The sequence below is a fragment of the Prosopis cineraria genome, unplaced genomic scaffold (assembly GCF_029017545.1).
Source record: "Prosopis cineraria cultivar Desert tree isolate PC_DT_omini unplaced genomic scaffold, ASM2901754v1 PC2, whole genome shotgun sequence".
Lineage (NCBI taxonomy): Eukaryota > Viridiplantae > Streptophyta > Magnoliopsida > Fabales > Fabaceae > Prosopis > Prosopis cineraria.
The window spans coordinates 2,142,789-2,168,088 of record NW_026555333.1 but is presented as its reverse complement, the minus strand read 5'-3'; the positions used below and the strand labels follow the sequence as shown (position 1 = coordinate 2,168,088).

The following is a 25,300-nucleotide window of genomic DNA, read 5'->3' as shown; positions in this document are numbered from 1 at the left end:
ATTGAAGTTTATTTGAATGATTTGATTTAAAAATCAGCTGAGATTGTTAATGAAAAAAATAAACATAAATTTTTTGTATATATTTTTTTACTAATTAATAAGTTAAAAAAATCATAAACTTAAAATTACAATCAATAAGTAAAAAAATTAAATATTTAACAGTGAAAAGCTAAAATAAATTCATAAATTATAAAATGTTCAATTGATATAATCTACAAGTTAATCTCTGATTATATTATGAATAATTTTTCATATATCTAAATTTGGTTACTTTTCATATAATTGCAAACTCTTCTTCCATACTCTAAATGTAATGACTTGGGATTTATTTAAAATTAAAAAAAATGATAGTGAGGCATTTTAATGATATTATATATGTTTGTTGCTTGAGTCACAATTTAAGAAGAATGAGAGTTGCTTTGGTGGAGTTTGAGCTAACTTATCATTAGTTAAGTCTTGTGTTCAAGTCCTGTTTTATTTTATTATATTAGCCTCATAAAATTATAATTATGCCCCCACCTTAATTAGAGTTTTTTTCCCTTCTTTCTTCTCTTCTTTCTTCTTCGATCATAAAAATACTAGAGACAGACTGAAGAAGTTAAGAACCCTCTACCATCTTTGTCTTTTTTTCTCCTTCCTTTTCTATTCTCAGTTGGCTGTTGGCGTGAGAGGGAGTTGCTGTGAGTTTACCTTTCAAGCTCTTTCCTTCTCCAATGGAAAATATCAACATCAACTATGTTTCTTCGGTCCATGTGGTTGTGTGTTTGTATTCAGATCTTTTCCAGTCATCTTCATCCTTTCCATCGTTGTGGATTTGCATCTCACAAGTGCATTTAGACTTCTTCTCCCTCTGTTCTAGCAATGTGTCATCGGAGTGTAGCAAGCGGTTTATGGTACTTGGCTGCTTGAATCACAAGTTCTCTTCTTCCTTGTTTGGACAGAGATTGGCTCTAGCCGGCGGCGGCAACTATGGTCTCTCGTTCATCAGCGGACCTGGGAGAGTAAAGGGCAAGCCATCTCAGAGTAACCATAGGACGATGATAATAAAGAAGAAGGCTTAGGGCTCACGGGCTTGTGTAGATAGTAAATAATGAAGAAATAGAAAAAAAAATTAAAAGCATTTAATGCTCCCAACCATTGTTATGAGGATCGAATGGTTCGACCATTGCTCGCTGAGTAAAATGATTTGGTTTAACCAATTGAACTAAATTTTCCTTTGCACAGATTGAACAGGACAGTTCTCATAAAACTGGATTTAACTCGAAACTTAGGGGTATGTCAACCCAGTTTAAAGCCAAAAAATAAAAAAAAAGACTAAGTCACTCAGATTCACGATTTCTCTTCCCTAATCTCAAATTTTCTTCTATCTTCTCTTCTCTAATCTCTTATCTCTCCTCCATGGCTCGTACTCTATCTCTTATTTCTCCTCCAACCTCTGCCTCTAGCTCTAGCAATCTAAGAATCTAACTTTCAATGTTGAGATCCCAAACACCATCAACAAATTAATATTTATTTTTATATTTGTGTATATAAATATTATTTTTATGCAATTTTTATGTTACCAGTTCAATCGCCGGTCTAATCGGTTGAACCATGAAAACTGTGACCCATTACTTTTTCCAGTTCGATGTTCAATTCAGGTTTCAAAACATTACTCCCAACTTTATTTATCCAAATGCCCAAACATTAATGATGAGCTTCGTTAAAAATGTTGGTTTGGACACCAACTATGGTTGATTTTTTTTTTTATTATCCAAACATGATAAATTTAGCTTTAAACATCCCAACTTAGGTTTGAGCCATCCCAACCTAAGTTAGGATGTTATCTAAACATACTCATAGTAAGTCCCATGTGCAGACAACAAATAAAAAAAACATTTTTTTAATCTTGTATATCACCCTTGCCTTTAAATTTAGCTAGATTTTATGTGAGATGCATTGAGACATTATCCCTCTCTTTGGTTCAAATCAAATTGAGAGAAGGAAAGGAGAATTTTGTCAAGTTTCATTTTTAAGAAAATCGAACAAGTTAGGTTATAAAATTTTAGCAGACATTAAAAGAAAAGAGGAAGGAAACAATTTAAAAATTTTAATCTTCTTATTTTCTGTTTTAAAATTAAGTGCAGTGACTTTTTTTCTTTTCCTCCATTCCCCACTAATCAAACAAATCATAAAAACTAAACAAAGTTATATAGATCAAATAATATTAATTTGACAATTTTACAAAAAAGTAATAGTATCTAGAACAATATGCTAATTGATGTTTTAATAATGATAATTTTACAAAATATGACGGTGTCTAGGAGACATAAAATATAAATTTATAAATAATTGCAAATAAATAAATATAAGAAGCCAAAGTAAAAAATTGTGCTATATATGATGGCATCTCCATTTTATTGATTTCAGGCTTTGGTGTTCCATTCTTGTTTCATGTGAACATTTTAATTTCTCAGGGGAACATTGCATATTTAATGTTTTTTTTTGGGCTAAAGATGACAAGCAAAAAGCTTGCGTCAGTAAATATGATTTCAACACAGAGTAAAAACTCTAAAGTAGGACCGTTCAACTTCTCAACATAGATAGCAAAACAAACTACTAGAATTGTAGGAGGAAAAGTGAATTCATGCTCAGATCTATGAGCCTTTTTCGCCTGTAAGTCAGCAGAACCAATGCTTTCTCTATAGGTATAATAAATCTCCACATTCTTGCTGCTAAAAAGAAGCTCCTTGGTGATCTCAATTTCCATTTTTAAAGGGCAGTTAGATCCCTTATCTTAGAAGATAAGATTAAGGGCATCTAAAGAATTAGTAAAAAGATGAATTTTTGAATAACCTAACTGTTGACAAACTTCTAAGCCTGATCTTATCGCCTATAGTTCAGCTGCAACAGATGGTCATGGGTTTGATTTTCTCTGAAAGCTCGAGATCCATTCTCTATCAGAATTCCTTAAGATTCGATTGCAAGCTGTATGTTTTTCAACAGTTACCGAGCCATCCACATCCATTCGAACATAACAGGTGGTAGGGGGCTCATACCTAGCATTATCTCTCATTCCTCCTTGAGTTAGATGGTATTGAACTTGACCAAGGGTTGCTCCTTCACGAACTCCAAATAGCACTTGGTGTTTGCACTCCTTGGGCATGATTTCAACTTGCTAAAATATTTACTTGCGTCTACACAACCAAATTGCCTAGCAAATGTAAAAGAATAAATTCATCTATGACCATTATTTGAAAGCATTTTTACTTGGGTGATGTTTTGCATTCCACTATAGCCACTACTGTAAATCACCAGAAAGAAAACTAGATAGTTATATTGGGTTAATAAAATGAGACCAAGTTTCCTTAGTAAAAGAACAGTCACACAAAATGTGTATAATGTTTTCCTCACTCTAACACTCATAATAGCACTTGGTGTTTAAGGCAAGACCTCTCTTAGCTTTGAGAGAATTCGTGGGTAGTCTATCAAGAGAAATTTGCCACATGAAAAATTTGATATTTTCAGGCATTGACAACTTCCAAAAGCTACTCTACCCATGTTCATTAGCTCTCCCTTAATGCTAATATAAGAACTTATATGCTACTTTCACTGAAAACCATCCATCTTTAGAATTTATCTAAACCCAATGATCTACACCTGTTCCAACGATTTAATAGTTAAATTTTTGTGAATAACCCACTAAGGCAACTATTATTGGAGGCTAATAACATCCCAATTACTATCCTTATGAATCATATCCTTGACCATAGCCTTAGAACTTATACTCTAAGAGGAGTTATTTTTAAAATGCATAAAAGGCTTATCAAGAGTTGTCCATGAATCCCACCAAAATAAAGTATTCTCACCATAACTAATTTCTTTCCAAGACTGATAGAGAATAGATCCCAAACAGCCACCATACTTTTTCTAAATCACAGATTGATTTCTAAGAGTAGACACATTAAGAAAAGCTTATGAGAGACAATTATATTTTGCCCTCGAGCATTAAACCTAAAGTCTATTAGGATTGGTGAGGAAAGACCAATAAAGCTTTATAATGAAAGCTTGATTTTGTTTATATAGCTATTTGAACTCCAATCCTCCAAGACTTTTCTCTTTTTTAATAGTCTCCCATGCCACAAGGTGAAGTTTCCTCGTTTTTTCAGTTTGATTCCACAAGAAGTTTCAACTAAATTTCTCCATCTCATTAAGAACTCTTTTAGGAAGGAGTAGGACTTGCATATGATAAATAGGGACCTTAACCAGTACAGATTTTATCAACAATAATCTTCTTACCATGCTCAAAAGCTTTCCTTTTTAAGATGATAATTTCTTATACGCTTCATAAATAAGAGGTGCAAACTTGGCTTTTGTGATTTTAGAATGGAAAAATTGAATTCCTAAATATTTTCTAAGGTCTATTGTAAGGCTAACTCCTAGTTTTTGGCAAAGTTCATTGGTATGGTTGAAGTAAATATTGGCCGAGTAGAAAGTTGTAGATTTAGACATGCTAAGACAATGTCTAGAAATTTTATAAAATCTCATCATAGCTCACTTGACCACCTCCATTCGAGTCAAAGAGGCTTCTGTGAATAGTAGCACATCATCAATAAAGAAAAGATGGGAAATAAATGGTCCCCCTTTGAATTTGAAAGGTTTTCATTTTCTTTGCTCACATTCCTCCTTGATTAAATGCCCAAGTCGTTCCATACAAAGTATAAATAAGTAGGGGCTAAGTGGGTCACCCTATCTGACTCCGTGAGAAGGTTGAAATTCCTAAGAACTTTCCTTATTCTAAAGAACTTTCATGAAAGCTAAAGTAACACAAACCATGATCATGTTGACAAAATGGTCATTCAGCCTTATATAATTCAAAGTGTCTTAGAGAAAAGTCTGATTAAGTATGTGACATTCCTTTTCCATGTCCACTTTAATAGCCATAAAGCTTTTCTTCCTTTTGTGATTTCTCATTGAGTATATAATCTTTTGAGTAATAATAGTGTTATCACCAATTTGACGTCCTTCAATAAAACTACACTGAGATTCATCTACCAAGAGCTTTGTAATTCCTCTGAGATAGAAGGCCATTAGCTTAGTGAAAATCTTGAAGCTAACATTATATAAGGAAATAGGTCTTAACTCTTTCAAAGAAGTAAGGAGTTCCACTTTTGGGATGAGAACAATATGTGTATTGTTCAGCTTTTATTTTGTCAATATTTTTGAAAATCCCCCAGATAAAGTCACATACTTTAGTCTTGACTACATCTTGTTGAGTTTGAAAAAAAAATTAGCTTGAAGACCATCAGGTCCTGAGGCTTTGAAAGCACCCATAAAGAAAGATGCATTCTTTATCTTAATATCATTGACTTCTCTTTGAACCCAAAGAATGTCAGTTGTAGAGATTTGAGGGAAAGCATTTCTCCACTTATTATCTTGATTGATCTCAGCATCTTTGGTGTAAAGGTTCTTGAAGAAATCACTAGCAAGATTTTTCAAATTGCCTTGATTCTCAATCCAATTACTGTCATCATCTTGTTACTCCTCTTCCTTTTGACAATCGAAAAGGCATGGAAGTACCTAGTGTTTTTTTTTCTACTTCGTCCAATCACACCTTGATTTTTGATACCAGAGGAGTTATTCTTGAGCATTCAGTTTGCAATAATCACTCCAAAGTTTATTCTCTAAACATAGTAGCCCATTATTTTCATTGGTAGTCTTTGCTCTATCTATCCCTTTTAATCTTTTTAAGATTTGTCTTTTAGCCTTAGAATTTTTTGACCCTCTATTCATTCTATGTTATTGCCGAACACTCTCAAGTTTGGAGGCCATCAACCTAATTTTTACCAAGCCAAGCATTATTAATAATACCCTTAAAGTCCTTTTCAAGAAACCAGGCAGCCTGGCAATAAAATTTAGCTTTACCTTTTCGTGTGAGATTACCAAAATTAGTATTGAGCATAATAAGTTTGTGGCCAGATTTAAAGTTGAGATGATAAGAAATAACATGATTGGGAAAATTAATCTCCCATTGTAGATTGCAAAAAACCACCCAATCTAATCGTTCTTGTATTCCCTCCCTACTCCAAGCAAATTTATCGCCCTTGATAGGGACTTCTAGTAAATTAGAATTGTTGAGGCAAGCATTGAATTGGTCCATTAATGTCTAACTTGGATTAGCTCTTCCAATCTTGTCTCGACAATCAAGACACATATTAAAATCTCCTAGGGTTATCCAAGGTTTAAAAAAAGAAGTTGCAATCATTTCTAATACTTCACATAAAACCACCCTTTTGCGAATACTAGTCTCCCTATATACGAATGTAGTTTGGAAGCTAGTTCCTTTACTACAAATAGTAATCTTATAGTGGATAAATTGAACAGTAGAGAAAATTTATTCAACATGAAAATCAGAGTCATTCTAGAGAATCTATATTCCCCTTACAAAACCGGTAGCTTCTACTCTAACCTAATGGAGAAGTATAAATTTCAAACTCTTTTATCTACCTTATCTCCATTAATTCTAGTCTCCGTTAGGCATAAGATATCAAGTTTATTTAAAGCAACAATATATCTAATAATGCTAGGAAAGGTACGACTATCGACCCCCCACAATTACAATTAGCAATAATCATAATTAACTAGTGAGAAGTACTATAGGTATCAAATTACCTAGTCATTGTTGTATTATGGTCCCTCACAAGTTCATCCATGGCTATATTAGATGTTCCCAGTTCTTTTGAAATAACATCCATTGTCTTTAAATTCTAAGGTTGTGACGGATCAGGAGGATCTGGTTTATGCTCAGGAGAATTACAGGTTAAGCTGTTTGACTCAACAATGGCTTTAGAGATATATTCAAGAAGGAAGGATGGAGCGGGGACATTATTTAGCTTGATTGTTGATTTACTCTAGATTGGAATTGGGCTCACGAACACCTCTGATTAGGCTTGGTCCACATATCCACTTACCACTATATGAATTCTTTGGGTTTAACTTGCCCCACTGTGCCCTTATCTTTTTTCCTATATTTGAATGATCATATCATGTAACGAATTCTCTTTTTAGGCCACTAAAATTGGGTGTTATTTATTTTTGAACCCATGTTGGGCTTGACATTTTCTTTGCTAGCTGGCACATATCCCCTTTTTTTCCTAAAAAATCTTTTTTGTCTGCTCTATTTTTTTAGCTTCCCACCTTGTAAGATTTAGCCATCACTTTTAGACTTTCTTTATATAATATCAATCTTTTTTTTGTTAGAATTCACAATAGTCCTCATATCATTAATGTTATGAAACTCCTCGACATTTTTATCTTCTTCTAGGTTAGCTATAGCTGCAAAATGGGATGGTGTAGGACTAAAACATATATGCCTTCTTTCTTATCTACCATATCTCCTTTGGTCAAATCATGGAGATCTTTGATAAGACTTTTTTGCATAATTACCTAGTAAATTGTCAAACATTAACATCTAGATACCCCAAATTTTATCCAATAAGGAAGTCTTTTTCTCTAATAATTTCTTTATTATCAAAAAACTTTGAGAACCATTAGCCCCATCAGCTTCCTATATACTTGAGCTACATTTCTATGGGCAAGCTTTCCTCCTATGTCCATACCTCCCATAATTAAAACATATCAAATTGAGACCTTTATACTTTACGTTAAAAACACCACCAGCAGTAATGATTCTTAGTACAACCTTCTTCTGTAAATCTAGTTCTACATGGATCCTAGCATATCTTCCTATTTCTATTTTTATTATCTTAGTCAACATATTAGATAGAGTATTTATGTCCACCCTTAGAGTTTTGCCAATGCAATCACTAAGCCTGGAGATAAAATGGCCATTATAACAGTGCATAGGTATATGAGGAATCCTTATAGATGTAGTAATTATTCCCAGTGGGTTTTGGTGAGGATCAAAGTATGATGACCATCTTTGAACTAAAACACAATGTTGTTGGATCATCTATGGCCCTTTAAAGAAGACTTTCTTATAATATAGTTGCCACAAATCATCATCTATGAATCTTACTGAAAAATAATTGTTTGGAAGGTCAACAATTTACATATTGTCTTTGTTGATGTTTCATATTCTGGAGAACCAGTCTTTGATGCCATACATATTGTATTTCCTCCTTAGCACTGTAATAACTAAGGTATGATTCTAGGGTTGACACCATTCATTGAATTCCTCTTGCATTATTTGGACTACAGGGCAAGAATCCATTAGCTTCTTAATTTTATCTGATAGCTCTAGCATTTTCCAAAAAACTCTTCCTTCTTGTTAAAAGATTCGTCACAGTCTGTGTGCATAGCTTTGTTAGTCATACTATTAAAGCCAATTGAAGAGTCTCAATATGAGGGGGCTTTTGAGGTTCTTTATATTTCCATTTGGTCTCTTTCGCCATGGCGTCATCCATAATCTCATTCTTTGATTCCCTTTCAGGGTTTACCTCTTCAAACATATAGGTAGTTACTGAAACTTAGGTAAATTGGTCACTAGGAGAAGGGGAATCCTTCTTCTTATTCTTCTTTTTCCCTTCTAGAATTAGCTCATTTGTTAGTCTATCTGGTGATACCTTGTGTTGGAAATTATGCCATAGGACTAATCATCATACCATGAACTTTGTTATTTAATAAACTTTTTCTTTTGTTATCATGTTGATTGCACGTTTACTATGAAAACTATGTCCTTGAATAGACTATAGTGATTGTCCTAAATATTTTTGGTCGATCATTTATGAGGGATCATAGATGAAAAATGACTAGTAATACTTTAATTAATTATAAAGATATAAATCAAAGTCGTAGGCACTTGAAAGGGTACAAAGTGCTGGACCGACCCACTATGAGAAAGCTACATGGTACAAGTCATAAACTTATCTCGTATTTAACCATATCACTAAGCCCTTTGACATGAAATCATCATGGATTTCTACATGATAACCACTAAATTTTAACCAAGTCAAAAGTCACCTTTAACTAAGTGAGTGGTTAAGATGGAATTTTTTTCTCACATTAATTGAGAGATATTATTGGGTCCTTCGATGAGTAAGATTGATAAAATATATAGCCACACTATAATAGAAATGATTTTTCCATTACTATATTCAGTCCACTTAGAAATTGAAAAAGTAATGGTCAGGTAAAAAAGAATGACAATTTCATATCTCATACTTGATTGAAATATTGTGTGACAAAAAAGATGTAACTTATATAATAAGTTACATCAAATCATTGATCCCTATATGAATTGGGTAGTGGTAATATTTTGCTAGAGGCCAGTTGTGACTTGTGGGTTAGTACCATTATTGGCATACTGTCAACTTTATATGGGCCTACAAGATCGCACATAAAAATAGCCCAACTTGAGCTACAATGTTCAAGTTTATTGAATTTGAAATGTGTCTGGATTTTAATGCTTTATATAGGGTAAACGAATTTGTGTGTGTATGTATTTGAATATTTATCTGATATGTGTGTGTGTGTGTGTGTAAAATATAAAATTCAAAATATAATATTATATATATATTTTTTATGTATGATATATATATATATATATATATTATTGTATTAGTTTTATATGATAAATTAAATTTAATAATTAACATAATATGAGAGGATATCATATCAGTTCTATAACTTAAATTTATGAAATAAATTTAAATGAGATATGATATCATATATTTAATTTACGGGATAAATTAAATTTTATTTTCATTAGCTCAGGATGTGATTTTTGAAATAATTGTGATTTTTTTAAAAATTCATTAGGGAAAACAAAAACCTTAATCTATATAGCATAGAGAGGGACTTGCTTTCTCAGAGATAGAGAGACTCTTAACAGGAAAATTCTTTAAGAGACATAAACATACCCTAGAGAAAAGAAAAGCAATGTCCGACTTAGGCCACAAGATCAGATCTTCCAAGACTTTTGCATAGACAGCAGATGTTAAGAGCGTTAGCTCACTGTTTGTAATGAAAGCTATTCATGTGGATATTAGTAGAGGGAGCCGGTCTGTGTTATCAGCTCTTAAGGCCTAAATGCTTAAGGGAAGCTCAAAAGTTTGACATACAAAAGATACTTCTTCTATCTACCTTGACTTAAACGAATTCGATCGGTCCATAATCACAATTGGGGTTTCTAGATTTTTTTTTTGTTGTGCCCCCAATCCAACACCTTGGGGGTACTAGATTCATCCACGAAATGTAGAAATCAAAGACTATAAGGGCACAAATTCCAAGAGAGAGGTTTTCAAATCCTCTTAGAGCCTTTTTGCATATTTAATGCATGTTAAATAGTTTGGTAGGGAGGATTTAAATAGAAGCCCTTTGAATTTAAGATTTTCCCATATATTTTATTGCTATAGGGACCATAAACATTTTCCTCAAATTAAACGAGTATTATAGAATGAGTCATAATGTCATATGTATTGTATAAATTTTGAAAAATAAGTCACCACTATCCATGACTTGTAAATAGTGGCTAGTTGATGTTCCCATATAAGCAAAACATTACAATTTGTCTATATAGTTTATTGTACTTCATCATTGGTCCTTATATTTCTTTTCGATGTATGATGTCTCTTTAGTCTTTTTCATATATATAATATTTAGCCCTTTATTTTTAATTAATATTTTAAAGAGATGATGATGTGCTATTAAATGTGTTAAATTACTGACATATAACTAATGATGTTAGTATAAATGCTGACATGTTTAAACTAAAATAAGTCGACAATTGCTTTCTAATAAAGACTATGCTTGTGAGGATGTTTGTTTGCATAAAAAAAATTATTTTCTAATTACTATGTAGGTCAAGCTTTTTATCTTTATGCATCAAATGTCCTAACAAATTTTTTCAACAAAGTTAAATGGCTTATAGTTTTTATGACAATGCTTATGTTGTTTAAACCTTTGTTATTCTTTTTTTTATTTATTGATTAGATTGTCAATTTGCCACCTTACCCTTATTTAATTGACATTTAACATAACATTTAACAACGTTAGTTACAAGTTAAATAATTTAACATCATTTGTGCCACATCCTCATTCTTATGAGAACATTTAATATCCTTATTCTTATAATCTACTTTAAGCTTAAGTGGGCAACTTTGACAGACGAATGTTAATAGAGGCTTAAAACAAAGAATCAAATCAACTTTGATTGAAGCTTTGTAGAGTAAGCAACTAGAGTGATTAATAAGCTAGTTATTGACACATTGACAACAAGAACAATGATTGCATCTGGGCAAGACCTTTATTTTCTCGCCATCTTGGAATACGCTAAGGTAAATACAACACTTTGTTTTCTCTAATGAGCAAGCAGAGTCTAACAATGCCTGGCGCAAGATTATCAACAACTTCTTGATTGAATTAAGGTCAAGACCTTGCAACGATAAAAGGGCAACTTAACACTCCTAATTGAAGTAGAAGGTAGTAGGAAGGTGGTCCTAGATGAATAAGACTTTTTCTACTATAGGCCTCAAGGTAATGGTTATCCAAGTACAACAAAGATAGCAATGACGTCGAGATTTGAGGCAGCAAGGAGGCTATGATGTTAGTAGACTATTGGTGGTTGCATATGGTGGTGGAAGAAAACCTTACCAATGGTGAAATCATGATGTCATAAATTGTGAATAGAGTAATGTTGTTACATTAATGATACTATGACTAGTTTAAGTATTGACTCAGCTAATGGCTGTGTAGCGGAACATTATGGAGGCGAAAGAGGAACAAAGTAGAGTGATGAGAGCTCACTCCATGTCTTTACTGAAGGGAAGCCATATGAAAGAATTAGAGGAAGAATAAGGGAGGAAGAGAGAGAAAGAGAGAGAGACTGTAAGGAAGGAGGGAGAGTTTAGCCTAACTTAACATTTTTTTAGTCAAAGTGTAGTTCAACTAAGCAATTCTAATGATCAACATGTGAGATTTAATGTCACGGTAGCATACACTCTTATTTAATTCTTAAAGGGTGAAAATGTTATGCAAAATACACTAGGGTATTGCATGCTCATTGGAGAAAATTTTAGGGACAAAAATGTACTTTTATCCTTAAAAAAACACGTTAATTACACATTGAAATTGTTAACACCCTAATTTTTTTTTCAAAATAATTAACCCAACCATGAAAAAAAAGTGTCTATCATGATAAATAAAAGTCAACTAACCCTATATCACAAATCAAAAATACCTAAAAGACATAATGTATCTATACCACTAAATCTCAAGAGCTCCTTCACACACACTGGCATCTCCTCTTTTAAAAATTATTAATCACATAATGAGATTTAAAAGTCCAATAACTTATGTCAATTTATGATAATGTATGCAAATAGTTGAATGTATATTGCTAAATGAGGAAAAACAATTATATAATTTCAATAGAAATACAAGAAATATCATAATCCATGACAAACAACCATCCTTATCTTCTTCCATTAACCTCAAGCTGTAACTCTCACTCGGTGCTAGATTATTTGGCTAAAAGTAAATTAACCAGAGCCCTTACAAGCCACCATTAGACCTCTAATAGGGGCATACCATGTGATACAACAATACTACCACAACAATAACAAGTCTTCTAACACCTCTTATAAGAATCAAACAATTACATATCAACATTTTACAATTATATAACATTACAATCTTTATAAATTTCTCATTTTCAATAATATTACAATATGACATTCCACTTGGCAAAAATATTTAAAAATACATATTCACAATTTTTTCATAAACATAACAAAATATTTCTCAACAACAATTCACAATTTTCTCAATAATTATAGAATTATCATAAAGCAACATTAATCACAAATTAAAATATGGTTATCTCGTAGTTTTTTTAATAAATTATTTCTTATAATTTCTTTTCTATTACAACCTTCACTAATAACACAATCTACACATTATACATGATTTATAAATATTAGTTTTAATTATTAAAATTAATAGAATAACTCTAATAATAGAAATAGAGAGTATAACATAATTTTTAATCTGATTATTAATACAAATCTAGAGTTAGTACTCTCAAGTAAAATTTTTAATTCATCTTTTAATAGTCAATAAATACCAATAAGCTATAAAATCAACTATGAAACAATTTTTGATTATCAAAATTTTCATTTTTATTCTATAAATTAAAACATAAAAATACCCAAAATTATAAACTTAATTTCAAGCTTAGAATCATCATTCTATAATAATAATAATAATAATCTATTTTTCATTTCAAATAATCATCCAAACATTAATAAATCAATTCATATTTTTAGATTTAACAAAAATTTAGCAATAGAGGTTTAAAATTTAACTCATAAGACTCAAATTCAAATCTAATCAACAAATTAATATTATAGAATATTTATTATATTACTAACAATCTCAACAATTACATTTGTTCATTATAAATTCACTCCCTTTCAAACAGTAGATTTTTCATTATCATCAAATCAAAAATTAAAAAGGATAGATGATTAGAAAAAATTTAAAACATTTACATAATCTGAAAAAATTTTAAATTACTTCTGAAGTATCCTATTGTATAACCTTACCTCCAAAAATCGCCCTCGCACGGTCACTATTCGCCCTCGCACTCTATTTTGCATCGCACGGGTAAAATAAAAGACGAAGGGAAAGTGAAAAACGAAAAGCGGTGAGAAGTTCTGCTCAAAAAAAAAAAGAAAAGAAAAGAAAAGAAAAGCGGTGAGAAGATTTTATTTGATTGTGGGTCCTATAATTCCATTCCTTCTCCCATTTCATCTATTAATATCAATTCTTTGTTTTCACAGAGACGTGTGGGCTGTAGCTCTCTTTTACGGGCGCGTGCGAGCGCACACTATTGCATCTTCTTGAATATTTATTATATATATATATATATATATTAAAAAAATATTATCTTAAAATTATATTTTAAGTTAAGCTCGGTAAACATCTCTTAATTAATTTAATTACCTTCAAATATTTTTTTATTAACTCTAATTGATTATAAAAATTTAAATTAAAATGTTATAAAAATATTAAAAATATTTTATATTTTTTAATATGCATCCAACTCCTAGAAAATGCTCTACATTTTTTTAATGGATGGAGTAGTTTTTTTCAAGGGCGAAGCTGGTTGCAAATTAACACTTGTAATAAACAGTAATAAACAACAATCCAGGGTGAGTTTATCCACAAAGCTGGTTGCAAATCACCTTAATCGTTCTGGGGTCCGCTTAATTCCGTTCTAATCTAAATTCTGGCCCATGGAACCACTTGTTGTGAAGTGAAAATTAGCTAAGTGATCGCAATCGAATCGATGTGCGCCACAGGTAGGTGAATATACGGACACGCGCAATCAACATACCGGCCATCAACAAATTTTCAAAGCTTTCATGATCATTGCTCAACTTTTTCTTTTGTCGTAAGAGAAAAGGGATCCATATCTGATACGTCCATCTCATGAACCACATTCACACTCGCTTTTTTCCCTTAGCTCGCAAGTCTTCCTGCCACCAAAACAAAACAAAACAGATAAAGTCATAAAGCCAAGAGGAGAGGGAGGGGGTGGCGTTTAATTTTTGCTTTTATCCACAAAGAGATATTCATCCTCTTTTTAAATACAGAAAAAAAAAATCCATTCATGCAGTCTAAATAAAAAACTAGTTAAGAATAACAATGACCTGTGCAATTAAAAATTTGGATTAAATTATCTTTATAATTAATGAAATAATTTTTTCTGATGAAAATAAACATTGACTTTATAAGAGACATTTTGAAAAAAAAATGTCATGAATATTTCTTGAAATTTTATATTTTATTAATAAAAACAAAATTCATGATAATTTTTCTTATATTTAACAAAATGGAAAGAGTAAGCCGGATGGAATCGAGCAATGAAGCCTCAGCCAAAAAAAAAAAAAAAGCCAAAAATTAAAATCTCATCATTGAAGCGCGAGAAACCTCAGCCCCCACAGCCACAGGCACCGGGGTATTCTTTTTCATATCACCATTTATTTGAAGCCAGGTGTTCTGCATTTATACTTTCTTCTGTACTAAAAGTCGGTTGCACCGCAGCAATAAATATTAAAATATATTATATATAATTATATAATGGAGTATTATATAGAAAAGAAAACAATAAAAATTTCATCACATATATAAATAATAATATGTCTCTTCAAATGTTATAATTGTTCTGAAGGTTTTGGCTATTTTTTTAACATCAATAATTTTATATTAAATAATTAAATTATGTCTTGTTTAAAATAAAAATAATATGTTTAGCCTAATTTTTTAATCACAATTTTTATTTAAATAATCATAATTTTTATTTTATAAATAAAAAAAATTAAATAAAAAATTATAATTTTTTACATAAATTTTTTTATAATAAAAAAATTTTAAAAATAATTAATCCTAATTAAAATTTTTATTTAGGCAATCATAATTTTAATATTGTGAATTTTAAAAATTAAATAAAAAATCATAATTTTTTTATAAAATTTTTTTTATCATTGAAGTTTAAGTATTAAAAATAACTATTTATAATTTTTGTTTAAGCGCAATCACAACTTGTATTTTATAAATTATAAAAATTAAATAAGAAATAATAATTTTTCATGTGAATCTATTATTTTTATTTAAAAAAAATATAATTTTGAGTTTTTATATTTTGTTTAAATTTTGTTACTGATCCTTATACTTTTTTGATATTTTCGTCCCTACAAATTTTTTTATTATTTTAGATTCATTCATTGTGTAGGGACCTAAAATGTTAAAAAAAAATATAAGGATCAATTAAAATAATAAAAAATAAAAGTATAAGAACATAAAACACCAAAAAAAAACATAAGGACCAGTAACAAAATTAGAATAAAATACATTGACCGAAAGTTATATTTTTTTTATTTTAAATGAGGAACAATTTAATCATTTGATTTAAAATTATTAACGTTAAAAAATATATAAAAATTTTAAAAAAATTATAATATTTTAAAGCATCTCTTTAGACATTCAATAAGATTTTATTATTATTTTTTCTTGTTGCATGACTGGAAATGGAAATTAGAAATAGAGGAGGGGCATTATTGGTAATTTAGTAAAGAGGATGGTGACTGGGAACTGCGAAAGGAATACAGCCCGAGGGTAGCAGTCCGGCAACGGTCATGAGCATTTAAAAAACCGTGCCAGGATGTGGAAGCCACGTGAAATGTGGGGCCACGTTTTTATCCCTGCCCGGAGAATAATTATATGTTTATTTTTTTTTGTAACTAAAAAAAAAACTCATTCACTTCAAGTCTCTTGCCACTCGCACTCGTCTCTCAACTCTGTGTCTCATTGTGGCCACCACTCACACTCGTCTCTCACTCATTCACTTTATGTCTCTACCTTTACTTCTTCAAATCCTCAGTGAAGACCTTCATCGCCCACTGTCTTGTGATTGTGAGTGTAGGTTGCTGTCAAGTGTTACTCTCACTTGCTATGTTGCGAGCTCCCCTCCCTCACGATTGAAGCCTAAAGACTAAAGCTATTGGGAGTCGTGATTCAATGTCTCCCTACGAATCACAATCTGAAGAGAAGATGAAGGTTGAATGTTGCCAAAGTTGAAGCCTCAACCCTACTAATAACTCGTTCGCATCTCCCTTTTTCACGTCACGATTCGAAGTTTCTAACTACTCAAGCCTCGCATCTCCACTCCAAATTGGTAGATCCATAAAGTCTCGTCTGGCTTCTTTGGACAAATTGTGCAAATTTATTGGTTAGATTCTAAATCTACAAGTTGAATTTCTCCGCTTGTTCCTAATTTTATCATGTTTTTTTCTATAAATGTATTGCAATTTTGAAAATTTGCAAGTAAAAATTAGCTAATCGAAATCCACCAAGACTATTGCAAGTTAGCCCAACCATTTTTAAACATGTTAAAATGAATTGACTTTGGGTACGGATAGCCAACACCCATTTTTTCTTATATAGGTAAATTATAAGTAGCCCCTTAAACTAGCTTGTTTCACGTGTTACTCAATCTTGCTTGATTCAACCTCAAACATTTATACACTTTTTTAATATTATTGTGTTGTATTTAATAATTTTATATTAAATGATTAAATTATGTCTTATTTAAAGTAAAAATAACATGTCTAGCCTAATTTTTTAATCACAATTTTTATTTAAATAATCATAATTTTTATTTTGTAAATAAAAAAATTAAATAAGAAATCATAATTTTTTACATAAATTTTTTATAATAAAAAAGTTTTGAAAATAACTAATCCTAATCACAATTTTTATTTAAATAATCATAATTTTAATATTGTGAATTTCAAAAATTAAATAAAAAATTATAATTTTTTTGTAAAATTTCTTTTATTATTAAAGTTCAAGTATTGAAAGTAACTATTTACAATTTTTGTTTAAGCGAAATCACAGCTTATATTTTATAAATCATAAGAATTAAATAAAAAATAATAATTTGTCAGGTGAACCTATTATTTTTTATTTGAAAAAATATAATTTTGAGTCTTTATACTTTGTTCAAATTTTGCTATTGGTTCTTATATTTTTTTAATATTTTAGGTTCCTATAATTTTTTTTCATTATTTTAGATTCGTTCATTGTGTAGGGATTTAAAACGTTAAAAACATATAAGAATCCATTAAAACAATAAAAAATAAAAATATAGGAACGTAAAATATCTAAAAAAAAGTGCAGGAACCAATAACAAAATTAAAACAAAATATATTGACCTAAAATTATATTTTTCTTTTTTATTTTAAATGAGAAATAATTTACTCATTTAATTTAAAATTATTATTGTTAAAAAATATATAAAAATTTTAAAAAAATTATGACATTTAAAGTATTTCTTTAGACATTTCAATAAGATTTTATTATTATTTTCGTTGTTGCATAACTGGAAATGGAAATTAGGAACGGAGGATGGGCATTATTGGTAATTTTGTAAAGAGGAGAGCGACTGGGAACTGCGAAGGGAAAGCAGCCAGAGGGTAGCAGTCCGACAACGGTCGTAAACATTTAAAAAATCGTGCCAGCATGTGGAAGCCACGTGATATGTGGGGCCACGTTTTCATGCAATAGTAGTGTGTTTTTTCCCCAGCCCAGAGAATAATTATACGATCGATGATTGTTTCAGATTGAGGTACGATACAGGGGAAGGCAACAACTGCCATTCGGTGCGTCCTCGCGGGGAGACCGTGTTTTCTTTTCTTCGCTTTCCATTTCCGTCCTTTTGTGTTTACAACTATTTAAATTTAATTCTTGGTAAAATTATTATTTTAATTTTATATAAAATATTATAGTTTTAAATTATTTAGATTAAAATTTAATAGATTATAATAATTTTATCAAAATTTAATGAGTAAAATTTAATGATAAAATTATTATAATCTATTAAATTTTAATCTAAATAATTTAAAACTATAATATTTTATATAAAATTAAAATAATAATATTATAGTTTTAAATTATTTAGATTAAAATTTAATAGATTGTAATAATTTTATCAAAATTTAATGAGTAAATTAGCTTGATGGCCCAAAAAATAAAATTCCAATAAATTATAAATAAAATTTATAAATATTTTAAAATATGATACATTTATAAAATTAAATAGATGTGATTTTTTATTCTCAAAATAAATATATTATTAAAACACAATATATCTTCTACAATTAATCTTTAATTAATTGAATTGTGCATTTATAATTGTTCTTGTAAAAGAGGAAAGTCTCATATTCCAATTCTGTATGAATGGACAGAAATGGGAAAAAAGGGAAGTGTATGTGGTTTCGCACATGTTGACCTGCAATCTGGATTTTTACGCCTTCTGAATAACAGCTTGAAGGGTCAACTTCGCCATGGTTTTATATTTGAGCGGTTGATCTTGTGCGCGAGCGAGTGTTTTTTTTTTTTTTTTTATTAGAGAAATATATATTGGCAGTCTGAGGTTGCAAGTGAGGTTTAGCTCAGTGACCTCCTATTTGGAGGAGAGTTTGCGTGCCATCAGGTTATAAGACTATTAAAGGTTGACCGTGTTTTTCAAGTGGGGTGAATTTACTATTCGTCATGCCAACCAAAAAGCCATCCTATTTTTTTTTTTCCTGGATATCAGTATATCACAAACTCTGAATTAAAAAAAAAAAAAGGCACCCAAACGTACAGCAGCCTCCGATATTAGATTATTTTTAATAAATCGTGCCACCAGTGGGAGACAAAATGGTGGCACGACCAAGCAAGGCCTTGAAAAAAATAAAAATAAAAAACATGCAACTTCCGAGCTAATGTGTCATTGAACTCGAAACATAAAGAGCACTTGCAACTTCATTCCAAAACTCACCAGAGTCGTAGGCCATGTGTTCAAAGAATATTGTACGGGTTAAGGATGCAATCCCAAAAGCGTAAATCCCCCATCCCAAAAAGCAAAAACAAAAAAAAACAAAAACAAAAAAAAAACGAAAACGAAAACGAGAGAAAGAAAAAATCATTAGCTTTATTTAAAATTTCAGGTATATATTTTTACACATGTACAAGTATAGTCTCATGAAATGTACGATAAAGGCCTAAAACAGAAGGCTGTCAAAATCATAATTAAGAAGGAACGTGATCAGGATACCAAGTCCCGGAGGACTTGTTGGAATTCATATCTTCCCAGTAGAGAATGGGTCTGGATTTCTTGAAGGCAAGAGGCTTCAGCTGGTCAGCCTCCACTCTGGCCGCTATCTCAAACCGAACCCATTCAACTCTGCGCCTCTCGCGATTGTGCCATGCCTCCTCTTCCTCTCTACGTCTGTAATTTCTTCTGACCTCTCTTTCCAATCCTTTGGGGAGTTTGACAGCAGCTGATGCCTTTCTGCTTGCATCCAAGGAAACAGACACGGGATTTTCAAGCAGCCTAGGCCCCACGAGGCTCCTCCAAACTTTTTCACCAATACTCATTCTCATACTCAAAGGATGAAAAGAGCACGATCGCTTATTGTACTTGCGAGCACCGCGGAGACTCTTATCTGGAAGCAGCGGAATGGCATCCTGTGATATAGAAACAGTAGTTATGCGTAAACCAGGGTTTCGTTCTGCATCAGCAGCCAATGACGCGGAGCCAGGGATATGCGTACATAAATTAGTTGAATGCACGTGGATGACAACATAAAGGGCCGAAAATCACTCGCATACTCGTCCAACGTCATGCTTCCATCCATTGGCAGATCATAATTGGAAGAGTAATGGAAGGACACTTCTAGAGCTTTTCTGACTTGTAATGTGATGCCTTCAGCAACAAGGATGCGTTTCAGATCAGCATATGAGATATTCATCTGCACACGCTCCCCACAAAATTATGTTTTTAATTAAATTACAGTCAGAACAGTACAAATGTCAGCCGTATGCATGCATGCATGCATGTCAGTCATTTGCAAAGAAAGAAAGATGATGATGCTAGCAGTTAAATTTTCTGTGATAAGAGATTCGTCCGTGGGAAAACGGTTCTCATATGTGTCCTTGTATTGTTAGATTAGGTCTCAAGCTCTATCGAATCCAAACAGGATGTCAGGATCGACGAGGTATATACTTTCCATTACTAATTAAGATAATCATTGCCTGTCTCAAGGTTTCGATGGCTAAGCACTACCTACTTGGCCATTTGCTCACAAGAAACTGGTTAATCAAGTGGAATTGAGAATTAAATATCAAGAAATTCTTCACTATTATATTATTCCTAAAAGAGAATTCCTGCGGACAACTTCATCCCACAACATAAACACTGTTAGAGTGTAATTGAGTCCGCGTACGAAATGTTTTCTGCACAATTCTTCAGATGAAAAAACAAATATAAACATCGTTAAAAAAAAGTGTGTGCAGTTTTAGATGGACATGCTCTTGGAACAAGCAAGGGAAACCGAGTACAAATTGAAGAATCAAATAATCTTTTAAAGTAAGATTAAGAAAGAAACCAAAGGAAGTTGGATAACTGGCATACCGGCAAGGTAAGTGAGAGTTGATGAGGAGGATCGACCCGTAACTCATTAACCTTCCACTTCCAAGGTATCCAGTACAGCCCGGGAGTAACTCCATGAATCAGAGTATAAATCGGATTTTGGCTTTCTAAATTTGCTCCAAGACACAAATGTGTCCGAGAATTTGATAGTGGCAAACTGGCTCTTGCCCAACTTAATAGAGATTTCGTAGATCTGGGAGGTGTCAAACCTCGCCTCCCCAACGCCCAACTCGGAAATTCTTACATCCTTCAAATTCCAGTTCTCACTTGCTGAAATATTCTTCAAAACATCCTGATATGGTGTCGATGAAACAGCGACAAGTCGTCAGATGAAAACATGTATAGTCATATAACAGAATCAGATAAAGAGTGTAAGCAAGAAAGAAGAAACAAAAGAATCAGAATGTTCTTATAAATTAAAGAAATAGGCAGATAATGGGGCGCACCTGCAATGTGGGCAAGATTGGTCTGAGACGAAGAGGCGATTGCAGGAAGAGGAAAAGTAGATGCTAAATGTGAGGAGTGATAGAATTGGAAATGGATCAGAAGCAAGAAGAATAGCACCGGCATGGGATCAGTTGCCATTCTCGCCTTTTCAACGAAAATGGCTTCAGCTTGGGTTTCTGATTGCCTTGTGACGAATGTGCAAGCATGCAACGTATTTATTTATGACGGCAAGATTTTCCTTTATTTTTTTTTTCTTTTACTGAATTTTCTTATCGCCGGTGAATGGAGCAGGCTTGGCTTCCTAATCTAGTAGACACGTAGATCATTTGGCAGCTGCTTTTATCAACATGTCTTTCTTAACCAATCTATATACAAGTTCCTGAGTGAAGGAGGAAAATAGCTTTAGATTCAGAAGTCAGAACAAACTCCTCGAGTCCTCCCAACCACCAAGTACTGCCCGCCCAAAACTTCTACAAGAACTCCAGCAGCAATTCATTCAAAACGAAATTTTTGGAAAAATTACGTTTTATATCAAATACAAATATTGCAAATGCCAACAAAAAAGAAAAAGTATTCCATGACTTTGCCATAAAAAATACATCCGTACATTTTCACATGGTTGTGGAAGAAGCTGCTGCAGCTTCTTCTTCTTCTTCTTCTTCTTCTTTTTTTCAATTCGGCCAAATAATCAGTGAAGCTTCATTGTCGACCTTAGAGGCAGGCATCGGCACCATGAAGAGGCCTAAGAGTCAAGATACTACTGATGAGAAGGTACGAAACAAATCAATCAACATGTTGCTTTCTTCCCTGAGCCAAAAAAATACTGTTCTTTCTTCTTCAACTTTATTTTTCTGAAAGCCCTCTGCTCTCTCTCTCTCTCTCTTTTTGGGGGGGGGGGGGAGGGGAACAAAAATGGCCTTGCTCTTTTTCAGGAGCACGAATACTCAGAACGACTAGAGTAAGCATAGTCAGGTTTTCTCATGTCATCGATGAAACATGACATCAATGAACAAGATATTCACGCCGCACGTTTTTGAGAGTGGACAGCATATCTGGGCCAACATAGAACGAAGCCACCAACAGTTGATGTCAAAACATTGCCACGCAATTTTTGGCCGGAGGCAGTTTGAAAGCCTCGGATACCCTGGATGGAGGCCAGTATCGAAAAATGGATCTACCGACAATGTTCTTGATAGGTAGAGGACCCCTGACACACAGACACACACACACACAACACAATTGTCAGAGATCTTAATCTTAAAACAGGAGCTGTGTTTAATTAAAAAAAAAAGTCCCCCCCCCTCCACAACAAAACACACACAATTCTAAAACAAATTTAATTTTCTGATGGCAAGTGTACATATGACATATGCAAGACCTTCTGAGAATGACAGCATTCATGGATGGGCCAAAATGGATCTTTCATCCCTCTAAATCAATGCCTTCCAACAGAAACAATAAAAGATTAGTGATGAGAAGAAACTGGTTTTACCAGTTATGCGAATCAAAGCTGTTATTGCGATTGTCTCCCATCACAAACACATGACCTTCTGGCACAACCTGCAACCAGTTTATTATTTTTTTTTAAGGGAAAAAAAAAACCAAACATGTTGCCAATGGCAGGATCAACCAACCAAATTTCATTACAAGTTAGAAAGGAAAAGAAGCAAGCCAGCTCTGGTGTTGTCCGCATGCCCACTTAGCTGGGCAAACTGAATTCATGATCCAAAGCAGCTGAACTTGAGTTGAAAAGTTGTTTTTTATTCTTCTTCTTGTATTTTTAATGATTCGTTTGGTTCTTGAGCCAACCAGTTAAATTACAAATAATAATACATTTTTTAGGCCTTACCAGCGGGTCCATCTCATAAGCAGGTGGCTCCAGAATGAATTCTTCTTCTTGAGCAATACCATTCACCAGCAACTTTCCTTCACGAACCTACCAAAAATTCAGAATGCATCCAAGAAGTTAATAATCAAGGTGTGATAATTTTAAAAAGAAGCAAGAATAATAGCTAAAGAAGCCTTGAACCAAATGCCATCGTTGAGTCAATATTAAAAGCTTACCTCAACACAGTCCCCAGCCTTCGCCACAATTCTTTTTATAAATACATCACCTGAACAATAACCAATTTCCTACAAAGCCCCATATGTTAAAAAAGTAAACATTAATACCGCACCTCGGCCTCAGTACAAATTAAATTAACAGAAAAGCAAGAGAAGAAAAAATTCCTCAATCATTTTACCTGCAAAATAGGAGGCGCCTTAAAAATTACTATATCTGAAACATCAGGCCTTCTAAAGAAGAATGAAACCTGTTACATCATTCACAACAACCCATTGCAATCAGTTTATGAAAGCTGAGGCAAAATTGGAAGAGTTACCAAGTAAACATAACGTGCTATATTCCCGAATAAACCTAATCACCCACTTTTCAACTATAAGCAATAAGAAAGCATCATTAACCCTTTCTATGGGACTCAAGGAGACACATGCAAGAGAAGGGCATCGCTTCTTAATGCATGGAAGATAAGAATGATATCAGAGGGCGGAGGAAAAAGGTGATCTTTATATGTCGATAAGAGATTCAACGTCAGAACTTCGTCATTAATTGTACTAATAGTGATATTTTCCACAACATCTGAACTCAGCAACTTACTTCAAGGAATCCAGACGCAAATTAGAAGCCAAGATTCTCGCCATACTGGGGCAGATAATATATAATTTCTCCTGTTTTTTTTTTTTTTTTTGGGGGGGGGGCATGATAATACATAATTTCTTAATATAAAAGCACAGACTAAAAATACCAGCTAAATTTGTGAAGGACAAGAATTCTTCAAGGTCACCAACCTTCTCCGCCAAAATGCGGTCACCTACATCCAGAGTTGGGTGCATTGAGGACGAAGGAATGGATCTCGGTTCAGCCAAGAACGATCGGAAGAGAATACTAACAGTGGCTGCAGTAAACACAGCTTTCGCATCCTCTGAGTGGAGTCGTAAAGAGCGCGAAAGCCAGTTTGTCTTCTCAATAACGTTGGAACTGTACCCCGACTCCCCGTTATCTTCCCCGCCAAAGCAATGTGTTCCGCCTTTATCCACCACACAGCTTGTGAAAGAGGGAATCGACTGGTTACAAGGAAGCCACTTCGACCCCTGTAAAAAGGGTAAAATCGAAGTGGCTTTCCACGGGGATATACCGCATACAGCCGCACCCGCAGCACATGAACCAGATACACCGACAGTTGAACTCATAATCGAAATCAAACCCGATACGAACGGGTTTTTATAATTATAACCCAAAATTCCCGCTGCGACAGTCGTATATGTAGATGCTGAATCCTCACGGCAGCAACTGAATTTGGGCCGCCTGAAAAAGGAATGGTAACTACGGACGCCGCAAGGGGGTGAGGAATCAACATCAGGCTTCTCCTGGGAAGGACAGAATATGCGAGACCGGGTCCAGCATTCCCGGAAGCATGGGGTAGATGCGACTCGAACAACGGCCGACGGAACCAAGCTCCAGGCGACATAGCCAGAATAGCTGAAGGTAACGCGGCTAGCCATATCTGCAAAATTAACTAAGTTGATGAAGATTGGAGACAGCGGTTTCGCAGACCAAGAAATGAGATTAGGAAGCCCTAGCAATCAATCGGAGACATTTAGAAAGGGGGACAGGAGAGGAGAATTGAAACCACGAGAGAAAGGCGGGGTAGAGAATTGCAGGCAAACCAAATTCCAGGAGAAAGGGGATGATGGAGTTTTCAGGATAGGTGAAAAGCGGCTCGCGAGCCTTCTTCAGAAGCCGCTAAACGCTGCTGGGAATGGGGGGAAAATATAAGTTGTTTGGATTCTTTTGAGATCAAGATACGTAAAACC

At 33.0% G+C, this 25,300-nt stretch overlaps 2 protein-coding genes across 5 annotated transcripts; both read right to left on the bottom strand.

Annotated features, from left to right (window-relative positions):
* Nucleotides 1–19,459: 19,459 nt before the first annotated feature.
* On the bottom strand, nt 19,460–25,240 carry LOC129303319 (thylakoidal processing peptidase 1, chloroplastic-like). Of its 4 annotated transcripts, none has more exons than XM_054942549.1 (9): nt 24,275–25,240; nt 23,671–23,739; nt 23,492–23,560; nt 23,277–23,363; nt 22,920–22,987; nt 21,427–22,634; nt 20,963–21,272; nt 20,103–20,300; nt 19,460–20,016 (listed from the first exon to the last, which is right to left on the bottom strand). In XM_054942549.1, the coding sequence occupies exons 1-6, from the start codon at nt 24,986–24,988 to the stop codon at nt 22,517–22,519; spliced, it is 1,125 nt and encodes a 374-aa protein (XP_054798524.1). In that variant the 5' UTR covers nt 24,989–25,240; the 3' UTR covers nt 19,460–20,016; nt 20,103–20,300; nt 20,963–21,272; nt 21,427–22,516. The 4 variants fall into 4 exon arrangements, with proteins under 4 accessions (XP_054798524.1, XP_054798526.1, XP_054798527.1 ...); XM_054942551.1 differs by having other exon boundaries at nt 19,460–20,300; nt 21,427–21,897; nt 22,035–22,634; XM_054942552.1 differs by having other exon boundaries at nt 19,460–20,300; nt 21,427–21,806; nt 22,035–22,634.
* On the bottom strand, nt 19,579–21,565 carry LOC129301836 (uncharacterized). The gene is made up of 4 exons (XM_054940442.1): nt 21,427–21,565; nt 21,014–21,250; nt 20,153–20,254; nt 19,579–20,060 (listed from the first exon to the last, which is right to left on the bottom strand). The coding sequence occupies exons 1-4, from the start codon at nt 21,563–21,565 to the stop codon at nt 19,579–19,581; spliced, it is 960 nt and encodes a 319-aa protein (XP_054796417.1).
* Nucleotides 25,241–25,300: the final 60 nt, after the last annotated feature.

Coding starts and splice junctions, on each gene's coding strand:
- LOC129301836 (XM_054940442.1), bottom strand. CDS start 21,565: ATGGCAACTGATCCCATGCCGGTGCTATTCTTCTTGCTTCTGATCCAT. Junction 21,251..21,426: donor CAATCTTGCCCACATTGCAG/GTGCGCCCCATT, acceptor AGAATATTTCAG/CAAGTGAGAACTGGAATTTG. Junction 20,061..20,152: donor GACGTTGGACGAGTATGCGA/GTGATTTTCGGC, acceptor CTGCTGATGCAG/AACGAAACCCTGGTTTACGC.
- LOC129303319 (XM_054942548.1), bottom strand. CDS start 24,988: ATGGCTAGCCGCGTTACCTTCAGCTATTCTGGCTATGTCGCCTGGAGC. Junction 23,740..24,274: donor ACCGCATTTTGGCGGAGAAG/GTTGGTGACCTT, acceptor ATGATGTAACAG/GTTTCATTCTTCTTTAGAAG. Junction 22,988..23,276: donor CTTATGAGATGGACCCGCTG/GTAAGGCCTAAA, acceptor AACTGGTTGCAG/GTTGTGCCAGAAGGTCATGT.